The sequence below is a fragment of the Protomyctophum parallelum genome (genome assembly GCF_964188405.1).
Source record: "Protomyctophum parallelum genome assembly, chromosome: 6".
In the NCBI taxonomy this organism is placed as follows: Eukaryota; Metazoa; Chordata; class Actinopteri; order Myctophiformes; family Myctophidae; genus Protomyctophum; species Protomyctophum parallelum.
In genome coordinates, this window is record NC_139701.1 from 52,902,935 (window position 1) to 52,915,047 (window position 12,113).

The window sequence follows — 12,113 nt, forward strand, 5'->3', positions numbered from 1 at the left end:
GTACAAGGCCCATAGAGCACCGAAGTCTAAAGTCACTTTCAGTAGAGGGCGCCAGTACACATTTCTTTAGTTGCATTGAAATCCCCATAGGGGTATTTTAGATCGCTTCATATAAGAACTGTGTTTGAAAAATAAACCGATCATCTCAGCCTTTCTGTCAGGGGGGTGGCTGTGTGTCGTTAATGATGTCCATTAATATTTGATACAGCCAGTTTCTGGAGAAAATGGGATTAATGTGGCCGCAAAAGCCTTGAAACTACATATGAAGGCAATGTCGCTGCTAATATGTCACGCCCAGCTGTCAACACATTGCGTTCCTGAGATTCCTCATTGACGTAAGCTCAGCTGGTGGTGACTCGACTCGTACTTACCATGAAACATTAAATATCAATGAAATAAAAATAAACGTAATTAACATTCAGTTTCTGTTGTGCGACGGGCAGATGCAGCCACCCGCCTACCCGGAAATGTAGTCTCTGGGTTGTTTGACTCATTTCTAACGCTTATTTTGTTACTCTTTGGGTATATTTGTATTTGTATTTCCACCTTCAGTCGATGCTTCATATCCATATGAGTGATCTCTTCATATAAGAACGCAGTTCTTATAATAATAATAATCTTTATTGTCCCGAAGGATATTCATCTTCACAGGTCTGTTCAACACCAACAACAAAAGCAGCACATAGTACAGAAAAACATTACACTAAGACAAAAATACAAAAACATGAGTTCCCCACTGTGTACAGAAACCCTCCTATCGGCGGCTCAGTTTGTTTAATGCCGCGATGGCTGATGGGACAAAACTCCTACTGAAACGAACCTTTATCCAGGGTAAGGGTTATATGAAGCACTGTCAGGACTTCGGCACCGTCAGGACTTCGGTGCTCTATGGACTCCTCTTCTCCCTTCAAAGGAACATGCCATTTCCCTTGAAGCTCAGTGCTGGCTGCTGCATGTGATCTAGGGTTAGGTTGAATCTCAGTGCTGTCTGTGCCTGTGAGCTAGCAAAGCAACGATACAAATCACTGATTACTTGGGTTGTCACTGTTTTTTTTTCTAGAAATATACTCGTAATTCCATTAAGACAATAGCTTGCCTACAAGCTTGCAACGCAGCAAGAAGCGACTCGTTGTGCCGTTGTAGATCTGCTATATTCACTGGTTTGGGTCCTGGGCAAAACGTCTAATTCCTTTTCTAATTTTTTTATCCCACGATTCTGTAACCCCTGTGTCAAATATCTAATGTGATCCTGGGCTCTACACACCCTCCGCCAACCTAGTCCCCATATATGTTTTGGTCCTACGACCGAAACATGTGACACTACACCTTTCACTTTGAGCACAGAGCATGTTCAAATAAAATAAAAACTATTTCATTAGTCTCTGTCTAAGGAGTCTTCCTTAAAGGTTTATATAGAGGAGCGAGTCTTTAGTCATTTGTAGTCCACAGAAGTCTTCCATGGAATCATGTGGTACACCAAAAATGGCCAATCTTCAAGCTCACAATGACGCGTTGCGAGCTTGTAGATCTGCTACTGTATATTTGGTTATCAGTTATTTCAAGATGAGAGAGTACCGGTAATTGAAGTGTTCAAACTAGCAATTAAATAGATTAGATTTGCTTTTCGTGCACCACATAATCTGGAACAGACACCCTGATGTTCTGTGTACAGCACATTGCTGCTGAATGTGCTATACAAATAAAACCGCCTTGCCTTTCAACTCTGGTTTCACAAAACACGTATTGGGACTTGGCCTAACCAAAAAAAAAAAACCAAAAAAGTTTCAGTCGTGAGATTTTATTTTGGCTTCAAACCACGCAAACCAACGTCTACTTCTCTCTCTCTCCCCCCACGCTTCTCTTTTCCCCCCCGACAGACTACATCAAGCGACTGCGCTACTGCGAGTACATCGGCCGCTACTTCTGCCAGTGCTGCCACGAGAACGCGCAGGCGGTGGTGCCCGGCCGCGTGCTGCGCAAGTGGGACTTCAGCAAGTACTACGTCAGCAACTTCGCCCGCGACCTGCTGAGCAAGATCGCCCGCGACCCACTGTTCAACCCCAACGACATCGACAGCGGCCTGTACAAGAAGAACAAGTCCCTGGAGGGCGTCAGGGTGAGTGAGTGAGTGAGTGGGCCGGCTAGAACGCAGATTCTCAAAGTCGGGTGCCGTCCGGTGCCTTGACAAGGGCGGCTGTGGCTCAGGAGGTAGAGCACGTCGTCCAATGATCCCTGGGTCGGCAGTTCGAATCCCGGCTCCTCCGGTCTACATGTCGAAGTGTCCTTGGGCAAGACACTGAACCCCACATTGCCTCCAATGAGTCGGTCGGTGTGAGCTCGCCACCGTTGGTGTGTGAATGTGTGAAGTGAGGACGCTGGCGTCGACTGTTCGCCGCTTCACCTCCCAATGTATGAATGAATGAACCATTGTAAAGCGCTTTAAAAATGCAATTCATTATTGACGCCCAAAGCTGCCTCCAAAATATTTGGATTGTAATTCATCAATATCACTTCGGTTCAGCCACTTAAGACCCTCTATCCTTAGTGAGACGGACCACCAAGACGTGTTGTGAGCTTGTGACGCGTTGTGTCGCCCTCTGGACTTGGATCTGGCCTCTGTATCCCATTCATCTCCCATTCAGCGCTGTTCTCACGGTCGTCGAGGCCTGTACAAGGCCCCCTTCATAGGAACATGCCATTTCCCTTGAAGCCCAGTGCTGTCTGCTGCATGTGTGATCTACAGTAGGGGTTAGGTTGAATCTCAGTGCTGTCTGTGCCCGTGAGCTACGATACAAATCACTGATTTACTTGGGTTGTCACTGTTTTTTTTTTCTTCTGGAAATATAGTCGTACTACTCCTAGTGTCGATGATTCGTATTGTATGTCTTGATGAACTGAATACACAGGACCACAATGGAAACAAGACCTCAGGGCTTTTTGTGTTATCCTTTTAGTGTTGTTGTCTTAACTGTAGCTTTTGCAAACTGTTAAGAAAGAAATAAATCAAGGCCCATGGCACCCTGAGTAGGCTGCCAAAGCTCAAGGGTTAATAGGACGGAACATGACTGTAGTTTGTGTATCTCAGGTCGTGTCGTGGATTATTCCTGGTTTTGGGGTAAATGAGTGCTGGGACTAAATCAATGATTGCTTCCCGCTGCCGTTTAGGTTCTGAGAGTCCAGCTCTTCCACATGAAGAACCTGTTCAAGACCTGTCGCCTGGCTAAAGAGTAAGCTGCTATATTTAGCCCATGTGTCTGTGTGCGTCTCTCTGCCTGCAAGTGTGCGTGACCGTGCATGCGTTTGTGCATGCAATTGCCTGCACCGCAGGGTTTATGTAACCAGTGGTATGTGGGTGACTCAATCAATGAATGGTATTACTGGTGTGAACTTGCTGTGGCCTCTATTGTTTGTTAATGTCTCCCTTTAAGGTCGGATATTAAGTAAGAAAGAGGCATACATTGTGAAAATAGCCGATCTACAAGCTCACGACGCCTCGCACTGCGATGTGTTGTGAGCTTGTAGTCAGTGGAACCGAGTCAAACTAAATGTAATGCCTCAACGCCTACAATTCCAATTGCTTGTCTGGGTGGGGGGTCCCTAGTCCAAATATGATTACTTTGGGGGTTCCCTAGTCCAAATATTGGGGGTTCCCTAGTCCAAATATGATTATTTGAGGGGTTCCCCAGTCCAAATATGATTATTTGAGGGGTTCCCCAGTCCAAATATCATTATTTGAGGGGGTCCCCAGTCCAAATATGATTATTTTGGGGGTCCCCAGTCCAAATATGATTATTTGAGGGGTTCCCCAGTCCAAATATGATCATTTGGTGTGGTCCCCAGTCCAAATTTGATCATTTGGGGGGGTCCCCAGTCCAAATATGATTATTTGAGGGGTCCCCCAGTCCAAATATGATTATTTGAGGGGTCCCCCAGTCCAAATATGATTATTTGAAGGGTTCCCCAGTCCAAATATGATTATTTGAGGGGTCCCCCAGTCCAAATATGATTATTTGAAGGGTTCCCCAGTCCAAATATGATTATTTGAAGGGTTCCCCAGTCCAAATATGATTATTTGAAGGGTTCCCCAGTCCAAATATGATTATTTGAGGGGTTCCCCAGTCCAAATATGATTATTTGAAGGGTTCCCCAGTCCAAATATGATTATTTGAGGGGTTCCCCAGTCCAAATATGATTATTTGAAGGGTTCCCCAGTCCAAATATGATTATTTGAGGGGTTCCCCAGTCAAAATATGATTATTTGAAGGGTTCCCCAGTCCAAATATGATTATTTGAGGGGTTCCCCAGTCCAAATATGATTATTTGAGGGGTTCCCCAGTCCAAATATGATATATTTTAGTTCTAAAGCAGCACTGTGTCCTCAGGGTGCTGGAGCAGTTTGACACCGTGCCAGGTCACCTGACCGAGGACCTTCACCTGTTCTCCATGAAGGACCTCGCTGCCGTGCGCAACGGGGAACTGGCCCCCCGGTTGAAAGAGCTGCACAAACTGGGTTCCACGCATGTAGCTAGCTGTGTGGTAAGTTTTTTTTTCTTATTGTTTATTTATTTGTGTGTGTGTGTGTGTGTGTGTGTGTGTGTGTGTGTGTGTGTGTGTGTGTGTGTGTGTGTGTGTGTGTGTGTGTGTGTGTGTGTGTGTGTGTGTGTGTGTGTGTGTGTGTGTGTGTGTGTGTGTGTGTGTGTGTGTGTGTGTGTGTGTGTGTGTGTGTGTGTTAACTTACAAGTGACATTTTTCTTCTTCTTTTTTAACATTGTGTTGTCTTTATGGAAATTATTTTTTTAAAGGGTAGACATAATAAGCTTAGGCTTCAGTCTATACCTATATTTTTGTTGTTGATCAAAATAAGTAACATGGAGGAAAAAAATAAATGTGTGAAAGTGAGAATGTGAACGAGTGGGAACTGAACCGTTGCTTTTTGTCACCTACTGTACCTCTCCAACTCCCCAGCTGTGCCAGGCCAAGGGCTTTGTGTGCGAGTTCTGCGGCAACGGCAAAGACATCATCTTCCCCTTCGAGCTCAACAAGTGCCAGCGCTGCGAAGGTGAGCCCTCACTCCTGGTGGTCCGCACGGCCGGGGGCCGCGGAGGACCCTCCCTCCTCCCCGCCTCCTGGAGGGACTGGAAGTTCCCCAGGCCTCGCAGGCTGGCCAGGGCCCTCTCCCAGGACAGGAGGGAGGGAGAGGGAGGGGAGGAGCGGGTAGACAAGGGCCAAGAGGAAGGGAGCGGTGGCGTGAGGAGGGAGGAGGGTGAGGGAGGAGAGGGGTCGGGCGACACCGGTGGGGAGGGAACAACGCAAAGGAGGTTCACGTTTACAGCTCTGAAGTCTGGACGACTGGCCAAGGCTCTGTCCAGGGGTAGGGGAAGGGACGAGGAGGAGGAGGAGGAGGAGGAGGAGGAGGAGGTGGTCGCGGGAGGGTTCGACGCAGGGGAGGGCGTAGGAGCGTCGGAAGCGAGGGAAAAAGCTTCAGAGCAGGACACGGGGAAGGATGAGAGTGACGAGGTGTCCGACGTGACCGCAAGCGGGGACGAACGGACGCAGACGGCAAAGGGCAACGTGCTGAAGTTCTTCCGGCTGGGCGGGGGGGTGCGGGCGACGCGCCACTCACCCAGCGACAGCGAGTCGCGAGGCAGCGCGGACAGTTTGAACGAACGCGGCCTAGCGGGTAAGGAGGAGAGGAGGAGAGAGGGGCGATGGAAGCTACCGGGGATCGGCAGACTGGCCAAGAGTCTCTCCAAGGGGGAAGGGTCGGAGGTCGAAGGTGCCGCGAGCGCGGGCGGCGACGAGAGGGGACGGGCGGAGTGGGAGCAAAAGGAAAGCGGGGGCGAGGCGGAGGGGCCGGTAGAACGGAGAGACGAGGGGGCGGACGGAGGCGAGGCAGAAACCGCCACGGTCAAAGCGGGGCGGTTCGCGGGCGTCACTTCACGTAAGGTGCCCGGACTGAGCGACATGTTCTCCAGAGGCGGGGCCACAAAGGGCAGCGACGAGAGCGGGGCGAGGGGAAGCGAACCGAGCACCGAGGGGGGAGGCAGGGCAGGTTGGGACGAGACGGAAACGCAGAGCAGCTGGAGGCACCGCAGACTGCGCAAGGCCAGGAGAGTGAGCCGAGGCAGGAAGGCTGCGAAAGCGCACGGGGCAGAAACGGGAGGGGAGAGGGCGGAAGAGGACGGGGTGGACGTAGACGCTGAGGGGAACGGAGGAGACGGACGCAGTGAGAAAGATGAGGTTCAGTGACCGGGGATGCTCAACACCAGTGCCAAAGAGACTGTACAGTTCTTAAATATTAGCCATGACCCTGTGGATAGAAGCATGTGAAAACAGACGGTTAGGCGGAGAGAGAGAGAGAGAGTTGTTCCTCGTCTAGATTAGTGATGCTCAAAGTGGGGCCAAGGGACTCTCAGGGTTCCTTGAGGGGGTTCTAAATTGACCCTTAGAATTGTGTAACTCTGACAGTGTACAAATGGAACCAAATGGACCCTAACGGGTCCCTAATGGGTCACTAACAGCTCCATTTGGTTCCATTTGTACGCTGTCAGAGTTACACACTTCTAAGAGTCTATTTAGAACCTGGAGGAATTAAGGTCCTTGAAATGTAAAAGTTTGAGTCTAGTTGAATGTTATTAGAAACTGGGTGAATTCCTAGTGACCTGTAGAGGAATGTTACTGGGTCACACACAGTGGCAAGAGTGTAGTTTTAACTCTTTTTATTGTCCACATGAAATGAGAAACGTTTCAGCTATCCAGCCTTCAAGTGCCTATTGTCATTTTAATGTAGAAAATAACTGTTTCTGTTAAAACTCACTCTTGGCACTGTGTGTGACGCAGTACCTTTGATGTTGACCTAAGAGGATATAGCGCACCAGAAGTCAGAGTGCGGTGGTTATAAGAAAAGTAATTAATCTGTAGGGGAAAGTCCCCTGTACCCTCCTTTCTGTCCAGTGCCCTTGAGCAAGACGATGTACTGTAAATGCACCCTTTTCCTGCTCCTCCTCATTATGATGCGTTTTGGAAAGGAATGGAAATGCTAGGATGCTAATGTAGAGTGCATTTTGATGTTTAAATATAATGGAACACGGCCCCCTGTCGTTAACGGAGGGTGTGTGCTCGCGGGTGTCGGATAACGACTCATTTGTAAACACCGTTTCCACTGTCACGTCTGAACAGCTCGGTTTTTTACACTGCCCGTTAAATCCCACAGTGGTTCCATTCAGCTCTGTGTTACACGGGTTTATAAAGCACATCAGAGTTATGTTTGTAGACATTGTGCACTTCATTGTGTGGTCATGTCTTCTCATGTCCTCTTTTCACCTTGTTGTTTGCACTAGTTTTTGTGACCTTGTTGTCGGCTCCATTACGGGTTGAGGCTCTCTCTCTCTCTTCCTCTTTCTCATTCTCATTCTCTTTCTTTTGCTGGGAACTGAATTCTTGGCACTGAAGTGGAGTTGATGGGTGTTTTTTTTGTTCCCTGCTTGTTTCTGTTGGTGGTAGAGTTGCACAAGTGGTGAATGGCTTTTGTGCTATTTTGTTTTTGGCTGTTTGTTGGTGACGGGCATGTTTTACATGGTTTTGCATAATTATGTGCTTGTAAAACTCAGCGACTGATTGTGTTATGGCGTCGGCAGCTAAGGCTTTGTGGGCCCGTTTCTCTGCCACGCTCACCGGCTTTACCCCTTTTTGGCATGTTTTTCTTCTTTTGAATAACATTTAAACATAGTTCAAATAGCTGATCCAACAAGCTCACAATCTGACGATGTAGAGCGGCTATTTTCACTATTTTGAAATGTGTTTTCTTTTCCAAAATGGGAGGGAAAAAAAAGAAATGCCTAAAAGGTTTAGGCATATTATGGGTTGATGTGGCACTCTGTCTTTGTGTTGGTCCTGGTATGTCCTTGAGATCTGGATATTATCTAGTGGAGGTCATATTTCTATGGTCATGTGATGTCTGATCATGCCAGAGATATCAAACGAAGACACGGTTCTCATTCGTTACTGAAGCAGTTTAATGTTCGCTCTGGTCATGAATTTCGATTTGGACATGTGAATGTACTTATTATGCTGCCTGAATAGAATTTGTTTTTGTGTGCGTGTTTTAATTTTGTATTTGTTTATAGGATTTTAAATGAAGTAAGATTGTTGTATGGCTGTCTTTTTTTGTCTCACACTGAATGTATTTATTAAGTTGTTTTTATATACTTTTAGCTTGTTTGTTGAGCTTCATCCCTCTTGTGAAATAAACACTATTTGAATTTATGTTGCCATTTCATTTGTCATGCCATTTTAACCTACGTTTGTCTACAATAATGGAGACAATAGACATTTACGTACGGTTAAGGATTACCCGAGTCTATGAATGAATACCAGAGTTTAAACAAAGTGGTTTCACTAAGAATGTTGCGAGTTTGTACTGGCTTTTTCGGGTGGGGCACCGCTCCTCTTTCTCGCGAAGGTCTCTCCACCTGCCCGTCCTCCTCCTCCTCTGCCTCTCCACCTCAACAGTCTTCTCCTTTTATCTCCCTTTCGCAACTCTACCCCCTTCCGGATCCTTTGTTGTGATTGGATGCCCCTTGTTGTGACATCATCGTTCATCACGCCTAGTCTCTTCTCATTGTTAACGACCTGGTTTTGCGTTGCCGGTCGGACCGGTTTCTTTCCCCTCCGGTGTGCCGTCATTCGGTTTGTTTAGCCTGAGGGCGTGAGGGCCTGACTGAAGTCAACTGTCCTGAAAGAGGACTGTCATTGACCCAGCGTATCCAATTACGCTTTCATACTGTAGTTCAGGAATATGGTCTGTTTGGTCACATATGTCAAGTCATGGAAAAAATTTACTCATGTGTTTTTGTTAACTATTGACTCTTATTGTTGATTGTTTTTTATTTCTTATATATATATATATATTTTGTCTTCGTACTTTGTCAAAAAATAAATACAAAATAGCCGATGTACAAGCTCACAACTCGCTGCAAGCTTGTAGATTGGCTAGTTTCACTATTTTAACTAGTTTTAGAAATACTAAACGTACGTGTTGGACGTACCAGGTTTTCCTGACCGACGGCAACAAAATTATAAACATTGTCTTAATTTTCCACTGATGGTCATGTTTGTGTTTTGTTTGCCACCCCCCTCCCTCCAGAGTGTCACGCCTGCTACCATCGCGCCTGCTTCCGCGCGGGTAAGGACTGTCCTCGATGCCAGCGGCTGGCGGAGCGGCGGGAGAGGATGGCACGCAAGAACATGGAGGAGCTGGAAGACATGGAGGCGGACGAGGGAGGCGGGAGCAGCTAGCGAGGAGAGAGGAGCAGCTAGCGAGGAGATGGGAGGAGCAGCTAGCGAGGAGATAGGAGGAGCCGCTAGCGAGGAGATAGGAGGAGCCGCTAGCGAGGAGATAGGAGGAGCCGCTAGCGAGGAGATAGGAGGAGCAGCTAGCGAGGAGATAGGAGGAGGAGGAGCTAGCGAGGAGATAGGAGGAGGAGGAGGAGCTAGCGAGGAGATAGGAGGAGGAGGAGCTGGCGAGGAGAGAGGAGGAACTAGCGAGGAGAGAGGAGGAGCTAGCGACGAGAGAGGAGGAGCTAGCGAGGAGAGCGGAGGATCAGCTGGCAAAGAGGGTTTGTCACGATTATACTTATATTTTAAGTTGACTAAGTATGATTAATTGTCGCACAAATAATTGCGATTTAATTTGCGTTTTTGTTTTTTTGCTTTGAACATTGGAACATGTGAATTTGTTTGCCTCTTAATCCGAAAAAATGCACAGGGCAGATATGACAAATAACTGAAATTTACAGAGAAATTACTGACATTTATATTAATTTTATACTTTAAAATAGATCTTGTAAAAATAAATCTGCTATTTCATTTTTTTTGTACGTATGGAAATGTTTTGAACGCGGAAACGATTGTGACAAAACAATCGCGACCATCTCAAATAATCGCAATTTAGGCAATTAAGTAATAATTGTGACAGGCCTAGAGGGGAGGAGGAGGAGCTAGTGAGAGGAGGAGGAGGAGCTAGTGAGCAGAGGAGGAGGAGGAGGAGCTAGTGAGCAGAGGAGGAGGAGCTAGTGAGCAGAGGAGGAGGAGGAGCTAGTGAGCAGAGGAGGAGCTAGTGAGCAGAGGAGGAGGAGGAGCTAGTGAGCAGAGGAGGAGGAGGAGGAGGCCGCCTGCAATGAAGAGAAGCACAACACGACAATGATTGTAGTGACTGACCCCCCCACCACCTACCCCCACCCCACCCATACATCTGTTCCTCCCAGATTTAGGATGTTTGTTTTGGGGCAGATGGGTGGGGTTAAAGGTAGGGTAGGGGGGGGGGGGGGGGGGAGTTAAAAGGTTAAAGAAAGCAGTAGTTTGCCCCAAAAATGACTTGTCAACTGACTAATATAACAACTCACAATGCCTTGCATTCATGCTTTGCTTACCTAAGCCAATAATTTGATGGCCGGGTTCATATAGGTCAATCGGGGACTCGGTTAGAGACTCTGCCGGTCATCAAATTATTGGTTTATAGGCATGAGACGATAACAAAAAAAACTGTGTCAATTCACGGCTACATGGAGTATATAGTTTATATATTGTAATTGATAGAAAATAAGTAGTTATTTGTTGGGTGAACTACTTTTAACTACTTTATAGATAGAAGTATGAAGAGTTCATTCAGTAACGGGGCTCCCTGTCATCTCTCTAGCTCTTCTTCTGAAAGAATATATTTTCAAAGATTTGTGCCTCAGTCCTACAAGCTCGTATGAGCTTGTAGATCTGCTATCTTTCAATGGCTAAAGTATAACATAATGCTTAGTTAAAACACCAAAACGGGTTCCCGTACAGAATGGGTTTTTAATAAACGGGAAAAGAAATACTGCTCTTTTTTTTTCTTTTTTTTTGTCATCAATTTCACTTGATTTAAACCTGTAGCCTGTGTGAGTCCTCTCTCCTGATTGGATCAAATTGGTATCCCTCCCTGGCCTGAAAATGCACCGTTTCACCAAAGGGCTGGAGAGACGGGGAGACTCCTGTTGCTGAACAAACACTATAGTAGCTGAACAAACACTATAGTTGCTGAACAAACACTATAGTAGCTGAACAAACACTATAGTTGCTGAACAAACACTATAGTAGCTGAACAAACACTATAGTAAATTACTATCAGAATATAGCGCCATTTAGAGCTTATGTCAACAGAAAGAAAATCACTTCACACTACCTTTTTTAACTCGGGCAATGTCATATAAGTCGAGATTCAAAGAAATGCAAACCAAACTTTTTTGAGTGCTTTTCTTTGATCGTCGGGCCTAAAACTTTGTGACACACAAATTGTAATACCCCAAATTGTGGGCAACCCCCCCCCCATCTGCCACTAGCAAGTATAGCGTAACTGGCTGTGTCTAACCCTTTCCACGATCCATTCCTGTGTCTCCCTCCTTCCTCAAAGTGCAGCTTCAGGCATCTCTGCTTTAACTCGTGTAGATTTTTATTTTTTTACATGCCACTGGCTACTCAGAGACGTGTTTTGATTTGTTTCGTTTAGTTTTTTTCTGTTCTAAAACTGTCAGGCGTTTTTAATTTGAACGCCAAGTAAGACAAAACTTTTAACAGTTAGGCTAATTCTTAGCGCAGGACGACTGGAGTTATCCTGCTTTTTTTCTTTTTTTACCCGTTAAAAGCGGGACAAGCTTCCGTGTCATTTTAGATTTTAGCGTTGGCCATTAGCAGATATACAAGCTCACAGCGCTTAAGATATGCAAGCTCGCAGCGCTTGTACATCTGCTCTTTTCTTTTTTTTCTATTTTTTTTTTAATCTCAAAAGTGTTGAATAATTTGTAGAATCGGCCTCAGGTCTTAAGGGGAAACTTCACCCTTTTTGCAAAAAGATTATATCTTAATAACATTTAAAAGATTTAGAACACTTTCCTGGGGGTCTTACTCTTTATGTGTGTAATATGTGGTTTTAGATATTTTAGATTTTAGCAGTGACCCCAGTGTCTCTACTGTCAGGACATTGGGCTCACTTACTTCCTGGACTACATGTTGTCTCCGTAATACAGCCCTCCCCCTATCCACAAGGAGGAGCAGTGCACCAAAGAAAGCATTATGGGAATTGTAGC

The 12,113-nt window shown here is 46.2% G+C and overlaps 1 protein-coding gene and 1 long non-coding RNA gene across 3 annotated transcripts in view; both read left to right on the forward strand.

The window, feature by feature from the left end:
• rubcn (rubicon autophagy regulator) overlaps positions 1 to 9,364 on the forward strand; it is a 49,532-nt gene extending 40,168 nt beyond the window's left edge. Inside the window, exons 16-20 of one of the 2 annotated variants that reach the window (XM_083767036.1) lie at positions 1,878 to 2,116; positions 3,166 to 3,227; positions 4,383 to 4,536; positions 4,966 to 5,059; positions 9,146 to 9,364. In XM_083767036.1, coding sequence (XP_083623162.1) covers positions 1,878 to 2,116; positions 3,166 to 3,227; positions 4,383 to 4,536; positions 4,966 to 5,059; positions 9,146 to 9,297 — 701 coding nt within the window. In that variant the 3' untranslated portion in view covers positions 9,298 to 9,364. Of the gene's footprint in view, positions 1 to 1,877; positions 2,117 to 2,545; positions 2,637 to 3,165; positions 3,228 to 4,382; positions 4,537 to 4,965; positions 5,060 to 9,145 lie in introns of those variants that run through there. The other variant, XM_083767037.1, reaches the window with a different exon arrangement.
• A 635-nt stretch (positions 9,365 to 9,999) lies between these two features.
• On the forward strand, positions 10,000 to 10,696 carry LOC310860546. Its single transcript, XR_014569389.1, has 3 exons — positions 10,000 to 10,051; positions 10,096 to 10,117; positions 10,165 to 10,696. It is a non-coding gene; the product is annotated as an uncharacterized lncRNA (long non-coding RNA).
• Positions 10,697 to 12,113: the final 1,417 nt, after the last annotated feature.